We start from the raw sequence: 14,825 nt of genomic DNA, 5'->3' as shown, positions 1-14,825 counted from the left end.
CTGCTAGAAACTTTGTTGTAAAGTTCACTTCATGGTTGTCTATGAAACATGAGTGTTTTCTGTGGAACTGAGTTTTGTGTTCTTTTCCTGATTTTGCCAGGACTGTAGTTCTCATTGCAATTTCCAGCAACACTCTTTCGAAAATAATTAAATACATCATGTGTGCTGGAATTTAGCCATCATTACCAGATACTGAAGCCATAACAATTAATCAATAGGAAATTTTTTCTAGCTGGTAAACTGTGTGCAAAACACCAGTATTCTATGTGTACTGGAAGTAATTATGTATTAATTCTGATTAAAACAATTAAGGTGACCATACATTTAAGTATGCAAAGGAGTTATCTGTGGTATAACAAACTCTGGTACTACTACTGTGGTTGTACAACCTTAGAATTGGTAGGAATTCCCTTAACTCACATTGCCTCAGTTTTTTAATTAGTAATGTAGACTTAATACTAATTACTACCTACTAAGATGTGTGGTAGCCTGAATACATTCATTGTAATACAGTTAACACAGTGTCTGGCACATAGGACGAAAATATGTAGTTTATTCTGTTATCTGACTTGACAATATAGAGTTAACACTAGTGGAAGAAACTACTATTTTGCAAGATCGAGCTGTGCCTCTTGGAACAAAGCATTTACATTACCTGCATTCAAAGCACTTTGAAGGAGAGGAGATACTTTGTAAAAGTCATATTTTTTAGACTCCATTGAAGCAAAATTGGCAGTCTTCTTCTGTCTCCCAGGATTACTTGGAATTTGTTCTAGAATTGCAGGAGTATACCAACACCCAAGTTGTTTTTTTTTAATGAGATCCTCCAGTGTCTATCATGCGTAGTTGATTATGAGAAGCAATAATAAAGAGTATCAATACAGCAAAAATAGAGACTATTAATTCTCGGGGATAATCAAGAAAAAGCAACAGGGATACCTGTATTAAACAATACAGGAGAAAGCCCCTGTCTTATAATACAAAGAAGGGCTCTGAGAAATTTCTGCATTGAAAGTCTATAACCTCTCATTCCTAAATTCACTTTTTAAAACGAGAAATAATTCCTGAATGCCCAGTGATGTAATCATAGTTTGTATATCTACCACAAATCTAAAAGAACAAAAATTAGCTAACTAGGTTGAGGTCCTTTGTTTATCACTAATGAATACTCACCATTCATTTCTATTCACATCCCTTAACCTGTGCAACCAATATCCTGAACTTAATGTGTTTGCTATTCCCGTGCATTTATTTATATTCCAATGCAAATCTGGCTTCCTTGTCAAAATGTGTGGCTTAAATTTAGAGTTTAAAATATATTTGCTTCAAAACGGATATTAGCCAGGTGCCTGTGGCTCATGCCTGTAATCCTAGCTATTCAGGAAGCTGAGATCTGAGGATCGCATGGTTTAAAGCCAGCCTGAACAGGAAAGTCCATGAGACTCTTATCTCCAATAAACCACCAGAACACCACAAGTGGTGCCTTGGCTCAAGTGGTAGAGCGCTAGCCTTGAGCTAAAGAGCTCAGGGACAGCGCCCAAACCCAAAGTTCAAGCCCCACAACCAACCAAAAAAAATGGATATTAACTCAATATTTCTTTCCTGAAATTCATACATGCTAATGTATAGAGCTCTGTTTCCTTTTCTCATGCTATACTGTGCATTCCATTTTATGGATAGCTTATAATCTATTGCAACACTTTATTAATGGGTTTTTATGTCATTTTTTAAGTTTCTATGTCAAAAATGTCCCAGTCCCCAAATATAAGTGTTTAACTTCACATTTACACATTTTTAGTTGAAACTTATTTTATTTTTGAGTATTTTTGTAATCTTTTAGTAGTTGTACAAAGAAATTGCCTGTCACTGAGGTAGCATCTTGATCAATTCTCCCCAATCCCTCCTAACCAACCCCCTCCCTTAACATAGCAGTTGATGTGTACAATGTATCTGAATCTGTCATCCCTTCCACATCTTTAACATCTTCAACCCTCTTCAACCCACCCATTCCCTTATATTTCTGTAGTATATTCAGTTAATTCTTGTGAGCATTCTTCTATCTTTTCTCTTCTTCCTTCTATTCTCTTCTCTAGGCTCCACCCTCCCTCTTGCAAGTACCCATTTCCTGGTACTTATTTTGTTGAGGTTTGGGTTAGTCTTTTTAAAGAATTATATTATTTTGCACTCTCCATAGTATCTACTACACTTCGTATTTTTTTCATAGTTGAATTGTTCTGGCATCCTTTTACCACTTTACATAATTGATTTTTGAGGAGATAATTTTCATAGATCTCTTGAACTTCTGCTGTTTGCCCTTTTACTATATAGCTAACCATTTCAAGATCATTTGCCCAGAAACATCCTTATAATGTGTGTGCTCTTAAATGGAAAAGTTACATAGCCAATATAAAACAAAGTTGTGGACAGGTTTTGGTATTGTCAATTATACAATAAAAGCATTTGTTAGCCCATAGTTCTTAATCCTCTGCTAAGCAATCAAGGCCTGTTATTACCATGGTGACTTATCAAACTGAAGAAACAAATGCCATCAAATAGAATATGCCCTCTACTTGTATCATGAATCCTTTCCTTTGGGCAATGGCTTCCAATTTTGCACTAATACCATGAAACATTTGCAATTTGCTAGCTTATAAAGAGGGTAAAATCTCATTCATATCTGCCCCCCTACACACTAGATCTGATCACCATAAAGAAACATTGTTTGGTATTGACAGACTTTAGTACTGTCTACCCAGCAGATATTTAGTATTTGTCTATCAGGATTTAGAATATATGGTTGTGTTTAATTTCTATTTACTAGATTCATCGAGAAGTAGAGGGTAACTTTTGTTTGTTTGTTTGGTGGCTAGTTAGTTACTTAGTGAATTAGCTTTATTGGTGTAAGGTATATTCTTATTTGCTCTCTCTGCTACTGAATTCCTTTTTTGCTCTATGATTGTTTTGGTTTGTTGTTTTTATTTTGATTTTGTCATTGGTAATTTCAATGCTAGGGTTTGTTCTCATGCTGGGGAGGCTTTCACTTTCCTACTTGAGTCCCTCCTCCAGCCCTGCCCTTTACTATTTGTCCTTAGCATTTCCATCTTTCATTTTTCTTTTTCTTTTCTTTTTGCATTTTCTTTCCTTCTTTTCATTTTTTTCCTTTGAGATAGTGTCTCACAACTTTTTGATTGAGCTGGAGATTTCATGGTCCTGCTCTCAGCCCACATGAGCATTGACACCAGCTAAGAGATTTTAATATATTCTGTATAATTTTATATATTGCCCTTATCTTCCTCAAACACTGGCTTATATTCATCCTGTTTAAGGAGAAGTATTCATGTGAGCAAATTTTCCACTGAAAATATTAGAATCGAATATTAACCAAATTTAAGATTAATTTATCTATTGTATGATCTGTGCTTTTGTCTTGTGTACCAAATCAGTGTAATACCTGAAGTCATATTTTTAATTATCTTTTATAAACTTTTTAATTTAATTTTACTGATGTATGCAAAAGTAACCTTGTCTATATTAACAATTACAATGTAATGGTTTTTAACATATCTCTGTTGAATAATATTTAAATCTCAGCAAGCATTATTTTACTTTTCTATTTGCCTTTTTAATTTAGTATTTGATTCACTTGAGAGATTGACTTCTCTATATGATATTTGAAATAATGACCCAGGATACAACACAATAGATTTACAGTTGTTCATAATTTGTATGACTGCATTAAAGAAAACATATTGGAGATTGTCATTTCCACCAGAATAGCCATCTGGGATATATAATTCAAACTAATTCACACCTCCAAAACCAATTTATAGATTTGTGGATAACATACCCATGAATATACATACTCACAGATATAGATAGTATTGTGTACATGCATGAGTAAACATGTACAAAATGGTGTACATTTCACATGCATGGATAAATGTATGTGTGCATGTGTGCATGTGCGTGTGTATGTGTGTGTCTATAAAGAAGAGAGGGTCAGCATTAGAGAGAAAGTGAGAAAAGAAAGAAAGAGACAAAGAGAAAGAGATGAGAGAGATGACCCTGTGAAAGCTAAGGGGAAATGGGAATTTTAGATAAGCAAAATTTATAATCGAAAGATTTTGCCCTCAGCTGTTCACCAATACAGACCAACGTGAACTTTGATTTTTAACAGTTTGACAGTGCTGAGGCAGAGAAGGATGAAAACCCAAGGCCAGCCCAAACGAAGGTAGTTTCTTCACTTTAATCTGCCATTTCAAAGTGTTTCACAAAGTCAATGTGAATGATTGATGCCCTCAGGAACAAGCCAGAGCAAAGATGCATCAGTAAGGACATTACTTCTATGTCCCCAAGAAACTTGTTATAGAATTTTATGCCACACAATAACTTTCATACATCATGTATTTTTATATTAAATTTTTTTATCTAAAGACAAGTGTCCTTCATGTATACATGTCCTTCATGTATCTAAATATGTATGCACACTGTTGAATATAAGTTAAAAAAGACCCATGAGTGTTGTGAAAACTAGAAAATATTTAAATTAAATAAACAATTTAAAATATCAAACAGATCTTTGAAGACTAGCTAATAGATTTGAAGGAAAAGCTATTACTTATTTGTAAATGGGAAGACTAAATAAATATGTATATATGGAAGAAATTAGGAGAGAGAGGGAGAGGGAGACAGGGACAAAGATAGGGACACAGAGAGAGATGCAAAGAAGGGGAGAAATTGATAGATCGATGCTCATTTATATAACCTGACAGACAGAATCATTTTACTTTTACTGCTGCACTCACTATATATGTAATTAGATGTTAGTGATTATTACTTACTTATTTGTGATACTAAGAGGACCAGATTTAAAATACAAGCATTATGAAACAAGCATTTAGTAGATCTTTGTTCAATCTTAGTTATCTGATTAATCAAATTCCTTTTTCTAGCATATCAATCACCTTAGAAAGTAATAAATAAGCCTTAATTTTTCTCTCTTTAATATATGTATTTACATATATTTTATTGGATAACTAAATTAACATACTTCTTAAGGTTAAACAATTCTCGCTCACTTTTTAGATTAACCAAACTGAATGTAACATGATAGATAAAATTTGATGAATTTGGTTTCTATATAAGTAATTTTCCTATTTGGTACTGTCTTTAAGGTTTTATAGTTAAATTAAATGAAATTAAATGAGGGGCATTTTTTTCCTTTTGTGAATCTCTGGAAGATTTTGTAGCTGTTCTATAATAACTACTTCCATGTGAGAAGTAGTTGGAAGCCATTCTTTCTTTAACTAGTTAAGTCACAGTTACATCTATCTTCATTGCTTTACTGTACCGTTTTGAAGTCTGGTCAAATCCAATGGTAAATTCCTAGTCTCACCTTACATAACATACAAGCATCCTTCCTATAACACTGTCTTCTGAACTCCTCAAAATAAGAGACCCCTTACGACTAATATTTTAATACTTTATTCTCTTGCTTTAACTTTTTTCTTTATTGCATATTGATTATTTGAAATTATAGTGTTATAGTAAATAATAATTTCATTTTTATTTTGTGCTGCTTTTTAATAGAATTAAAGAAATTAAGGAAGGAGTCTTCTCTGTTGTGTAATCCTAATGTTTAGACTGTATCATAGCCGCTGGTATTAACAAAACACATAAGATTATTGACATACAAAAAAGTTTGAGGTATTCAAGAATTTTATATTCTACTAAAATAGTATAAAACTTCTCAAATTTATGTCACATTTGCACCTCCTGACTCTTTCCTAATAGTGACATAATAGCTTTAAAATAATTGCATATATTTAATCTCTGATAATTTGACAATTATCTTCAGACAATTCCTCATTGAAACTTCAATCTTAATAAAATGTATTATGTAGTACAATATACTTATTTAATAAACTTACAGGCTTTTTTATTTTCTTTGTATACAATAAATATCCTTGAAGAAAATACTGGGAATATTATTTCATAATTATTTTAATTTCAGGCTGGACAACAGCGATGGTGGGAACAGGAGATTAAAATAAATGGGAATATTCAAAAGGGAGAACTAATTACATATAACTTGACTGAGCTAATTAAACCAGAGGCTTATGAGGTCCGACTGACTCCTCTCACTAAATTTGGTGAAGGAGATTCAACCATTCGTGTGATCAAATATAGTGGTAAGTAGCCTTTTCTTTAGACTATATTCAACTTCTTGGAATATTTAATTTGAAACTACATTAAAAAAATAGATCCAAGTCTTTCCATTTCCTAACAAATGGGGCTGTGTCATTCTTTCTGATGGAGACATAGAATTCCATTGTGTATATGTACACATTTTCTTTTCTTTCTTTTTTTTTTTTTTCCGTCCGGTCGTGGGGCCTGAACTCTGGGCCTGGGTGCTGTCCCTCAGCTCTTCAGCTCAAGGCTAGCGCTCTACCACTTGAGCCACAGTGCCACTTCCGGCTTTTTTCTTTTTGCTTATGTGGTGCTGAGGAATCGAACCCAGGGCCTCATGCAAATAAGGCAAGCACTCTACCACTGAGCTACATTCCCAGCCCCATATGTACACATTTTCTTGGTCCATTCATCTACTGAGGGGTATCTGGGTTGGTTCCATATCTTAGCTATGATAAATAACGCTGCGATAAACATAGTTGTGCTGGTAGCGTTAGTATGGTGTTATTTGTGATCATTTGGGTAAATGTCCAAAAGTGGGATTGCTGGTCCCAAAGTGGTTGAACATTTTTACACTCCCTACCAACAATTCAGTAGCATTCCTTCTGGCCACATTCCCTTCAGCATCTGTTCTTGGAAAAAAATTATATTAAGTGACCTATGCCAGGCCCAAAGAAACATGGGTCCCATGGTTTCCCTTATTTGCAATAACTAGTATATGTCTGAGACAAGCAGAAAAGGTCAAATAAGATGATATTAAACGAAATGAACCCCAAGATAAGGACACAAGTGGTTTTTTTCTTTATTGCTATTGTTTCTAACGTATTTATAAGGTACCATGTGATTTTTTTTTTTGCTTTGTATGTCCCTCCCCCACGGTATAACCCGTGTTTTCACTGCATTTGTTGTTGGTATAATTTGGGGAGGGGAAGGGAAAAAACAAATTGTTTAAATAGGGATACGGGTTGACCCATTACAACAATGAGATGTACAAGTCGCTATGTCGGAAAACGAACTTTACATTTAGAAGGGGGGAGGGGGGAGGGGGATTTGGGGGTGGGAGATGTGACTGTAGCTGTGGAGATGGAAGGGAAGGGATGGTAGGGGAAAAACAAAGGAGGAGGCAACAATGCTTGGTAAGAAATGTACTCATTACCTTTCTCATGTAACTCTAATCCCTCTGTACAGTATTTTCATAATAAAAAACTTATTTAAGAAATTTAGATACAAGTAAAATTTAATAAAGTGGTTTCTGGGTCCCCAATCAGATGATCAAAAGCAATTAAGCAATCAAAGAACTAAAAAAAAAAGTCCTAATCACCATATGTCAGTACTTGGTTACCAGTGTAGAGATACAGTAACCATGAAACTACGTGAGGATATCAAAAATATCCCTTTGTTTTTGATTCTACAAATTTGATCACTATATGTATGTAGAAGTATGTGTGTTTAAGGTGATTTTAAAACTTTTATCATTATTAAGTTAGGATAAAAAGATCAAAATATTTGCATGGTTTTTAGATGAAAATGAATGTATTTCACTTTTAGAGGGATTTTCAGTTAATAAAAACAAATAAACAGAAAGTTCATGCAGCTTCTTCTCTCCCATGTGTTTTCTCCTCTATGAATATCCTACTTGAATGTATTACAATTGATTAATGAATATTTATGCATCATATGGATTTTGAAAAGTGTTTAATGCATATCTACTATTTCAGTCGGATATCAGACAGGTTCCTTGTTCTAAAAATTCCATTACTGTGCTTTAATCTCTACATCAACCCAATGGCCGCAACTGCAGTTCACTCCCTGCCCCTGTAGCATATGCTCTGCCACAAAATTGTGTAGGTAGGATAAGTAACATTTCTGAACTCGCTCATTATCCTGAAAAATTCAAATTTAAGGTGTGTCTTCTGTGGTTTAATAGCTCATTTCTTTAGATGTTAATATTCCATTGCAAATACCTTATGTTTATCCTTTCACACACTAAAAGGTACTATAGATGTTGAGTTGCTATGTTGTTGTTATTGGTGATGGTGGTGAATTTTATTAAGATTGTTAATGTTACAGCTGTCTAAATGTTTGTATGGGGGTGTTAATGATAATTGAATGCTATCAATTATAAGTTAAATGCATAAAATACTTCAATTCTAATATCCTATTTGAGGAAAATGTAAGAGAGTAGAAGTGTGAAAAATAAAAATTGATCTGTAGTATTTTTCTAGAATTAATAACTCAAAAGAAAATAACAACAAGCAGATAATTAGGTTAATGTATTCTAAAAAGATAAATATTTGATATCTTGAACTTTTGTAATGTTTAATTAAAGTATCTAATATTACTACAGTATGATTTAGGGTTAAAAGAATCAATGATTAATATTTTCATATTTACTTCATTCCTTCAAAAACTATCAATCTTATCATTTCTTATTGAAGCTTGACTTAAAAAAATAATATAGTTGGGTGTTGTAATCCTAGCTACTCAGGAGGCTGAGATCTGAAGATGGTGATTCAAAGCCAGTTGGTGCAGGAAAGTCTGTGAGACTCTTATCTCCAATAAACCACTCAGAAAATCGCAAGTAGAGCAGTGGCTCAATTGGTAGAGTGCTAGCCTTGAGCTGAAGAGCTGAGGGACATTGCCTAAGCCCAGAGTTCAAGCCCCACTCCCAACAAAAAAACCCAAAACACTGGGAATTCATAAAAATCCTTTGTTTCCATATTCAATCTTCACTAAAATTCAAGATGCGTAATGTATAGAATATTTATACACAAACATTTTCAATAGCTTAAGATGTCTGATATAGAATGGAGTATTTATAGATCATCATGTAATAGAAAAGCATTATTATTGGGCTAAGCATGAGGGTTCTAGCCTATAATTCCAGGAACCATGAGAAAGATCACAGTCCAAGGTCAGTGTGGACAAAAGTTAAAGACCTTAACTTAAAAGCAACTAAACTACCACTTGGGGTTCAAGTGGTAAAGCAGTTACTAATAAGCACAATTACATTCATGAGCATGAGTATTAAAATGTTAAATATTTAATTACAATAAAGATTTGGGTAAAAGATACTTTTAAAATATTTTTATTATCATTACATAGTTGTGCAAAACATTTGCCATTCAAGAAAAGCAGCTTATGACTACAATGTATCTCAGTCAGCATCCCATTCAACATTCTCACCCATCAGTCCCATCCTATACTTTTCCTCACTTTTCTTAATTTTGTAGGATATTCATTGTCATTATGTTTATTGGCTTTGGATGCCACAGGAAAAACCAGTGTTGGGATTATACAGACATTTATTTCTCCCACTTGTCGAAGTAGGGAAGTTCAAAATCAAGAAACAAGATTAATCTCTGACCAGAGCTCTCTTCCTGGCTCATAAATGGTCACCTTCTGAGGTGCCTCATATGGAAGAAAGTTTTTTTAATATCTCTTCCACTTCATAGAAACCAATCCGTTAGATTACAGTCTAATCCTGATGATCTTATTTAGCCTTATGGTCTTATTTACCCTAGTTACTTTCCTAATGGCCTTCTCTTAAATATAGTCACAGGAGGGATTAAGCTTCTGCACACAGAGTGAACATAATTCATACTGTAGTAGGCATGTGTAAGAAATTGCATAAGCAAATATAAATGAAAGAGGACATTATTGGACTTAATGCTATATTGTAAATATAGCATTACAACTTAACACTGCAAATTTTCAAATTGAGCTTAGTCATAGTATAACAGAAGACCCAATGATATTTTGATCTACTAAGAGATGAGAGAGCGATATAACATGTCATAGAAATGAATTATAATTTAAAGATTTTTCATTGGAAAAAGACCATAGAATTTTTACAGTATCATAATTACTTTAAATATAAAATTATTTTAATTTTTAAATTAATATTCCAATTTGATTGAAACTATTTGTTTTAAGTTCAGCTTCAAGAGAGCTAATGAATGTTTATGTTCTTCAATTCATAATATAAAAAGTGAGATTCAGAATTAAATAATCAAGTAAGGTAATGGGAATTGTCTTTTCTATGTATGAAGAGTAAAAGTGATTGATTAATATTAATATTGATTTAACTATACTAATATAAGAATAAATGTTTTATGCACTTCTGCATTTGCTTATCTACTTTACTAGTAATGTACAAGTTTTATAAAGATAGGTGAGGGCAAACCATGAAAATGAGCAAGTGGACCAGTTTATATAGGGTACATAAACAACATCCTGCAATTTTGAAAAACTACTATTCTCTACCCATCTGAAATGGAATTTTCTCACTGAGAAATGCCTACCCAGTACATACACATAATATTTTATCTTGTAGAATAGCTATATTCTTGTAACATTTTGCTAAAATTTGAAGTCCCATTTGGTAAAACTCATTTGGTACTGTATTTCAGGAAACATAGGTTGATTCCTGAAATACTTTCTTCAGGTTCACTATATTACAAAATATATTGACTATCACTTGTGAAAGGTGTCTGTGTATGCATTTTAATTTAATTAACACAAGTAGCTATTTACTTCAAGACACATGACATAATATGAAGGTATTATTATTTTCATATGTGCTATATTATGCTTAGCAAAGTAGATAATTTAAATAAAGAAAGTATACTTTGTTGGATAATTGTTCTCATCATTAAGCCTGTTTAGCACAGGTAAAGATATAAAAGGTTAGAAACTCCATTCATTTGAAAAATGAGCAAATTCTACATACTATTTAGCATGGTCTATTTTTATTTTTTTTTTAAATTTGAAGTTGTTATTGTTGAGCTCCAAAGTAGACTTCATTCAGAACTAAATGGATTGCAGTTATAATTATCCCAGATCACCATGGGGAGGATAACTTAGTTTGGATAAGAAACCATATGATGAAATAAGACTTCCATTTATAAAAGCATCCAGGCTTTGCTAATGTTGTTTGTTTGTTTTTTTTGTAGCACCTGTAAATCCTCATTTGAGTAAGTATATACTTGTTCAAAATCAATGTATTCAATTATTAAGAAAAATACAATGTATATAAATAAACAAGGATTATTTACCCAATATTCTTATCTAGTTTGAAACGCAATAATTTTGAGATAGCAAAGTTGCCATAATATGTTAAGTTTAAATTTTAAAAGATATGATAAAAATTAAAACCAGTGATTAATACTTATAAATTTCTCATACTTATAAATTTCTCATTTTTCCAACCAATTTGTTTGATATTCCACCTGTAAAAATTTATATGTATTGAATTGCCTATCATATTTTGTTGTCTTTGGTTTTCATTTTTTGAATTTCTGTACTTCCCTCATAAAATATTTGGCTTACTTAGAAAGTTGATATTTATATTCCTTAAATTTGGAAGGAAAGTTTCTGTTTTATTTTATTGGCAACAATTGTTTTCATTATTACAAGCATATGACCTATAATAGAGATAGATACCATCTTATGTTTATGTATTTAAATATATGCCTTTTCCAGGGGTAGAAGAGTCTCAAAACAAAGTTTCTTTTCCTTAGATGTTCGTATTTCCTTGAATTGCTATGCATCTGCTATTTAATCATTATTGGACCACATTTTCTCCTCTGTGAGCCGCATGACTGATTATTGTGATTTCATAAACATCTTATTAAGCTGAGTGAAAAATGAATACTATGTTTAATTTTCCTCAGTTAACGATGTAGGAATACTTTATTAACTTGTTTATTTAGACTCACCTTCAAACAGGGTTTATCCAAATGTTCTTTTAAAAAACTTGATATCTAGAAATATTGCTCATCAATATTTCATGGAAAGTTCAAAAAATAATTCCCTCTGAACTTTGATTGTCATGGAGCTTAGCATATGGTAGAATCAATAAACCACTGTCCTTCTTAGAGTCTTTTTTAGGGTCTTTATAAAGTATTTTTATGACAGTCATTTCAAGTGAATTTCCAACATCAGAGAAACTGATATTCAAATAAAGTATGTGTGATGATTGCCTCTCAAAACAATTTGCTAATGCACTATCCTAGGCAAACTTATTTCTACAAAGGAGAAAACAAAAAAGCCTATCTAAAAGATATATAACTCATGTTAATCATTTTTAAAATATTATTCTATTATTATTCAGGTGTGAATTATATTATGTAAGTTATTTGAATATTTCTGAGAAAAAAGTTTGGGACTTTATTATTTAATAAGGTACTGGTTTATGTATAAAAATTGTACCAAGTTAAAAAGGGATTATTGGGGATCTGAAAGAAAAATGAGCAGTGAGGGAAGTTTAGGGAAAAATAAGTTAAGTACTGAATATAATACATTATATGCAAGTATGGAAATGTCACAGTTTGTCCAATATATATGAACAGAATTATTACTTTCTCATTTAAAGTACAATGGTTTACTGTTATACAACCCAGTATTAAGGTTTCCATGACATTCTCACAATTTTACACTCTTACCACTGAACAATGTTTGAATGTTTTGAATAAAATTATGATGTTCATATTTTTATATTACTTATCTTAATTAAAATTTCTCCACAGGAGAATTTCACTGTGGATTTGAAGATGGTAATATTTGTTTGTTTACTCAAGATGATACAGACAATTTTGACTGGACAAAGCAAAGTACTGCCACAAGAAATACAAAATACACTCCTAACACAGGACCTAATGCAGATCGTTCGGGTTCCAAAGAAGGTATGGAGTGTGGGTGGTGCTGGGTGCAGACAAACCAGTAGCATTAAAAACTATTACTCATGTTGAATACAAGGGAGGAGGTAGCGATACATTTGAATACTACAGAATAAAATATTATAGTTTATGTTTAATATCAATAATACACATTTTTCCAAAGTTTCGAGATATTTTTGCCCAGAAATCATTAGATCCATAAAAAATTGAAAATACTCCTGCTTAACTTCTTTTCTAAAATACTAGCTTCTTTCAAGTTTTTTGCATTTTTATTTTTGGTTAGGTAGATGATTGTTTTTTCTGTTAAACCACCATTAGTTGTGTCCCTGCATAGCACATCTTATAATGAGAAACAAAGGTTTCTATCAAACAGTAATTTGTATAAATGCTCAAAAACTTCTCAGTGATTTGTAACTCTGTGTTGCTTGATGGGTGTTAACAATTTACTTGATCTGTTTTAAGGGTTTTATATGTACATTGAGACATCTCGGCCTAGACTGGAAGGAGAAAAAGCTCGACTTCTCAGCCCTGTTTTCAGCATAGCTCCCAAAAATCCTTATGGACCTACAAACACTGCATACTGCTTCAGCTTCTTTTATCACATGTATGGACAGCACATAGGTGAGGTGGAAGATCTGTTACCTGTTAAGTAAATCCTAGGTCAAAATAACTTGTATTAAATATATTCACTATATATAAAATATATATGTGTATATGCAAAGTGACAGGATGTTGTGTGATTTTAGAAGTCTCTCTTTGATTCCTATTCTGGTCAAAGATTGTGTTTCTTCTGGTTAGGATTAAGAATATCAAGAGGCTTACTTGAAAGTAAGCCTGGATTACATTCTTCAAACATGAAATCTAACATACTGGGAGTTTTCTCCTTTGAGTTTGACCATTGTTATGACCCTCCACTACTTCAATTCAATTTACTCATTGCTGTTGTTCATATTGAAAGAGATAGTACAAAGTTTATTGGGAAAGGAAAACATTTGAATACACTAAAGCAAATCATCTAGAGTGACAGTGACCAATTTAAGGATTTAACTCTGTTGACTCCAGAAGTGCAATTTTAATATTTTTGCATATTGATAATTTCTCAAAATTCAGTTCCTAGCAAAGAACAAATTTTTTCCAAGTAGTTGAAGGAATAGATAATGAAAATTACTGTTCTTCGTTTAAATGTTTAGGAATACAGCTCAACTATTACTATTTGAAGTTAGTTTATAATGAAATCCATCTTTGTTGAAAATCAGCCAGTTGTTTAAGTGAAGTCCTATTTGTATTTAATACCAACAGTGTAATGTCATCAAGGTAGGAAATTGGTAATATCACTGAGTGAAATGCTGTTATCTGAGAGGTTCAGAAAGGAAGATGATACAATCTTAGTCATGATTTGTGACTAGCTAGAGTTAACTCTTACTCTAGACATGTTGTAGTCTCTCTATTAAAACTATCAATAATGTCTAAGTAATGTGCTTTTAAACTTCCTAGTTTTAAATCACTTACCTATAAGCTTATTTCCTACTATTTAATTCTTCACTGATAATATTCCTTAACTATGTATACTAGCAGCTAATATATTTAAGCAAAATTAATGATAATAAACTGGCTGAGAAAGGCTAAGTTTTAATTTTATACAAATCCTTTTCATTATCATTAAGAGATAGTGCAATGGAACTAATGGTAAGCACAGCAATAACTTTTCCTTCTTATTCAATACAACACATTCTTAAACTAATTTTATGTAAAGAAAAGTGTCATTGTGAATCTGGGAGTATTGGCTAACACCTGTAATTCCAACTGCTACAGAGAGAAGGATTGCAGATTGATACCAATCAAAAAAGTGAGAGCTGGACACTGGTGGCTCATGTCTGTACTCCTAGAGGTTCAGGAGGCTGAGGTATGATCATCATGGTTCAAAGCCACCCCAGGCAGGAAAAGTCCATGAAACTC

General features: G+C 32.4%; 1 protein-coding gene across 5 annotated transcripts in view; it reads left to right on the top strand.

The window, feature by feature from the left end:
* The window catches only part of Mdga2 (MAM domain containing glycosylphosphatidylinositol anchor 2), a 715,677-nt gene that overhangs the window by 686,171 nt on the left and 14,681 nt on the right, over nt 1–14,825 (top strand). For all 5 annotated transcript variants that reach the window (XR_011373061.1, XM_070027506.1, XM_070027497.1 and 2 more), the window contains 4 exons: nt 6,014–6,191; nt 11,145–11,165; nt 12,720–12,875; nt 13,332–13,490. Coding sequence is in view for 4 of the 5 variants with exons in the window: in XM_070027506.1 (XP_069883607.1) it covers nt 6,014–6,191; nt 11,145–11,165; nt 12,720–12,875; nt 13,332–13,490 (514 nt within the window). In the remaining variant the exon portion in view is untranslated. The remainder of the gene's footprint in view (nt 1–6,013; nt 6,192–11,144; nt 11,166–12,719; nt 12,876–13,331; nt 13,491–14,825) is intronic.

Source organism: Dipodomys merriami, unplaced genomic scaffold (genome assembly GCF_024711535.1).
Source record: "Dipodomys merriami isolate MVZ:Mamm:240054 unplaced genomic scaffold, mDipMer1.0.p SCAF_1, whole genome shotgun sequence".
NCBI lineage: Eukaryota > Metazoa > Chordata > Mammalia > Rodentia > Heteromyidae > Dipodomys > Dipodomys merriami.
This window is presented reverse-complemented; position numbering and strand designations above follow the sequence as displayed.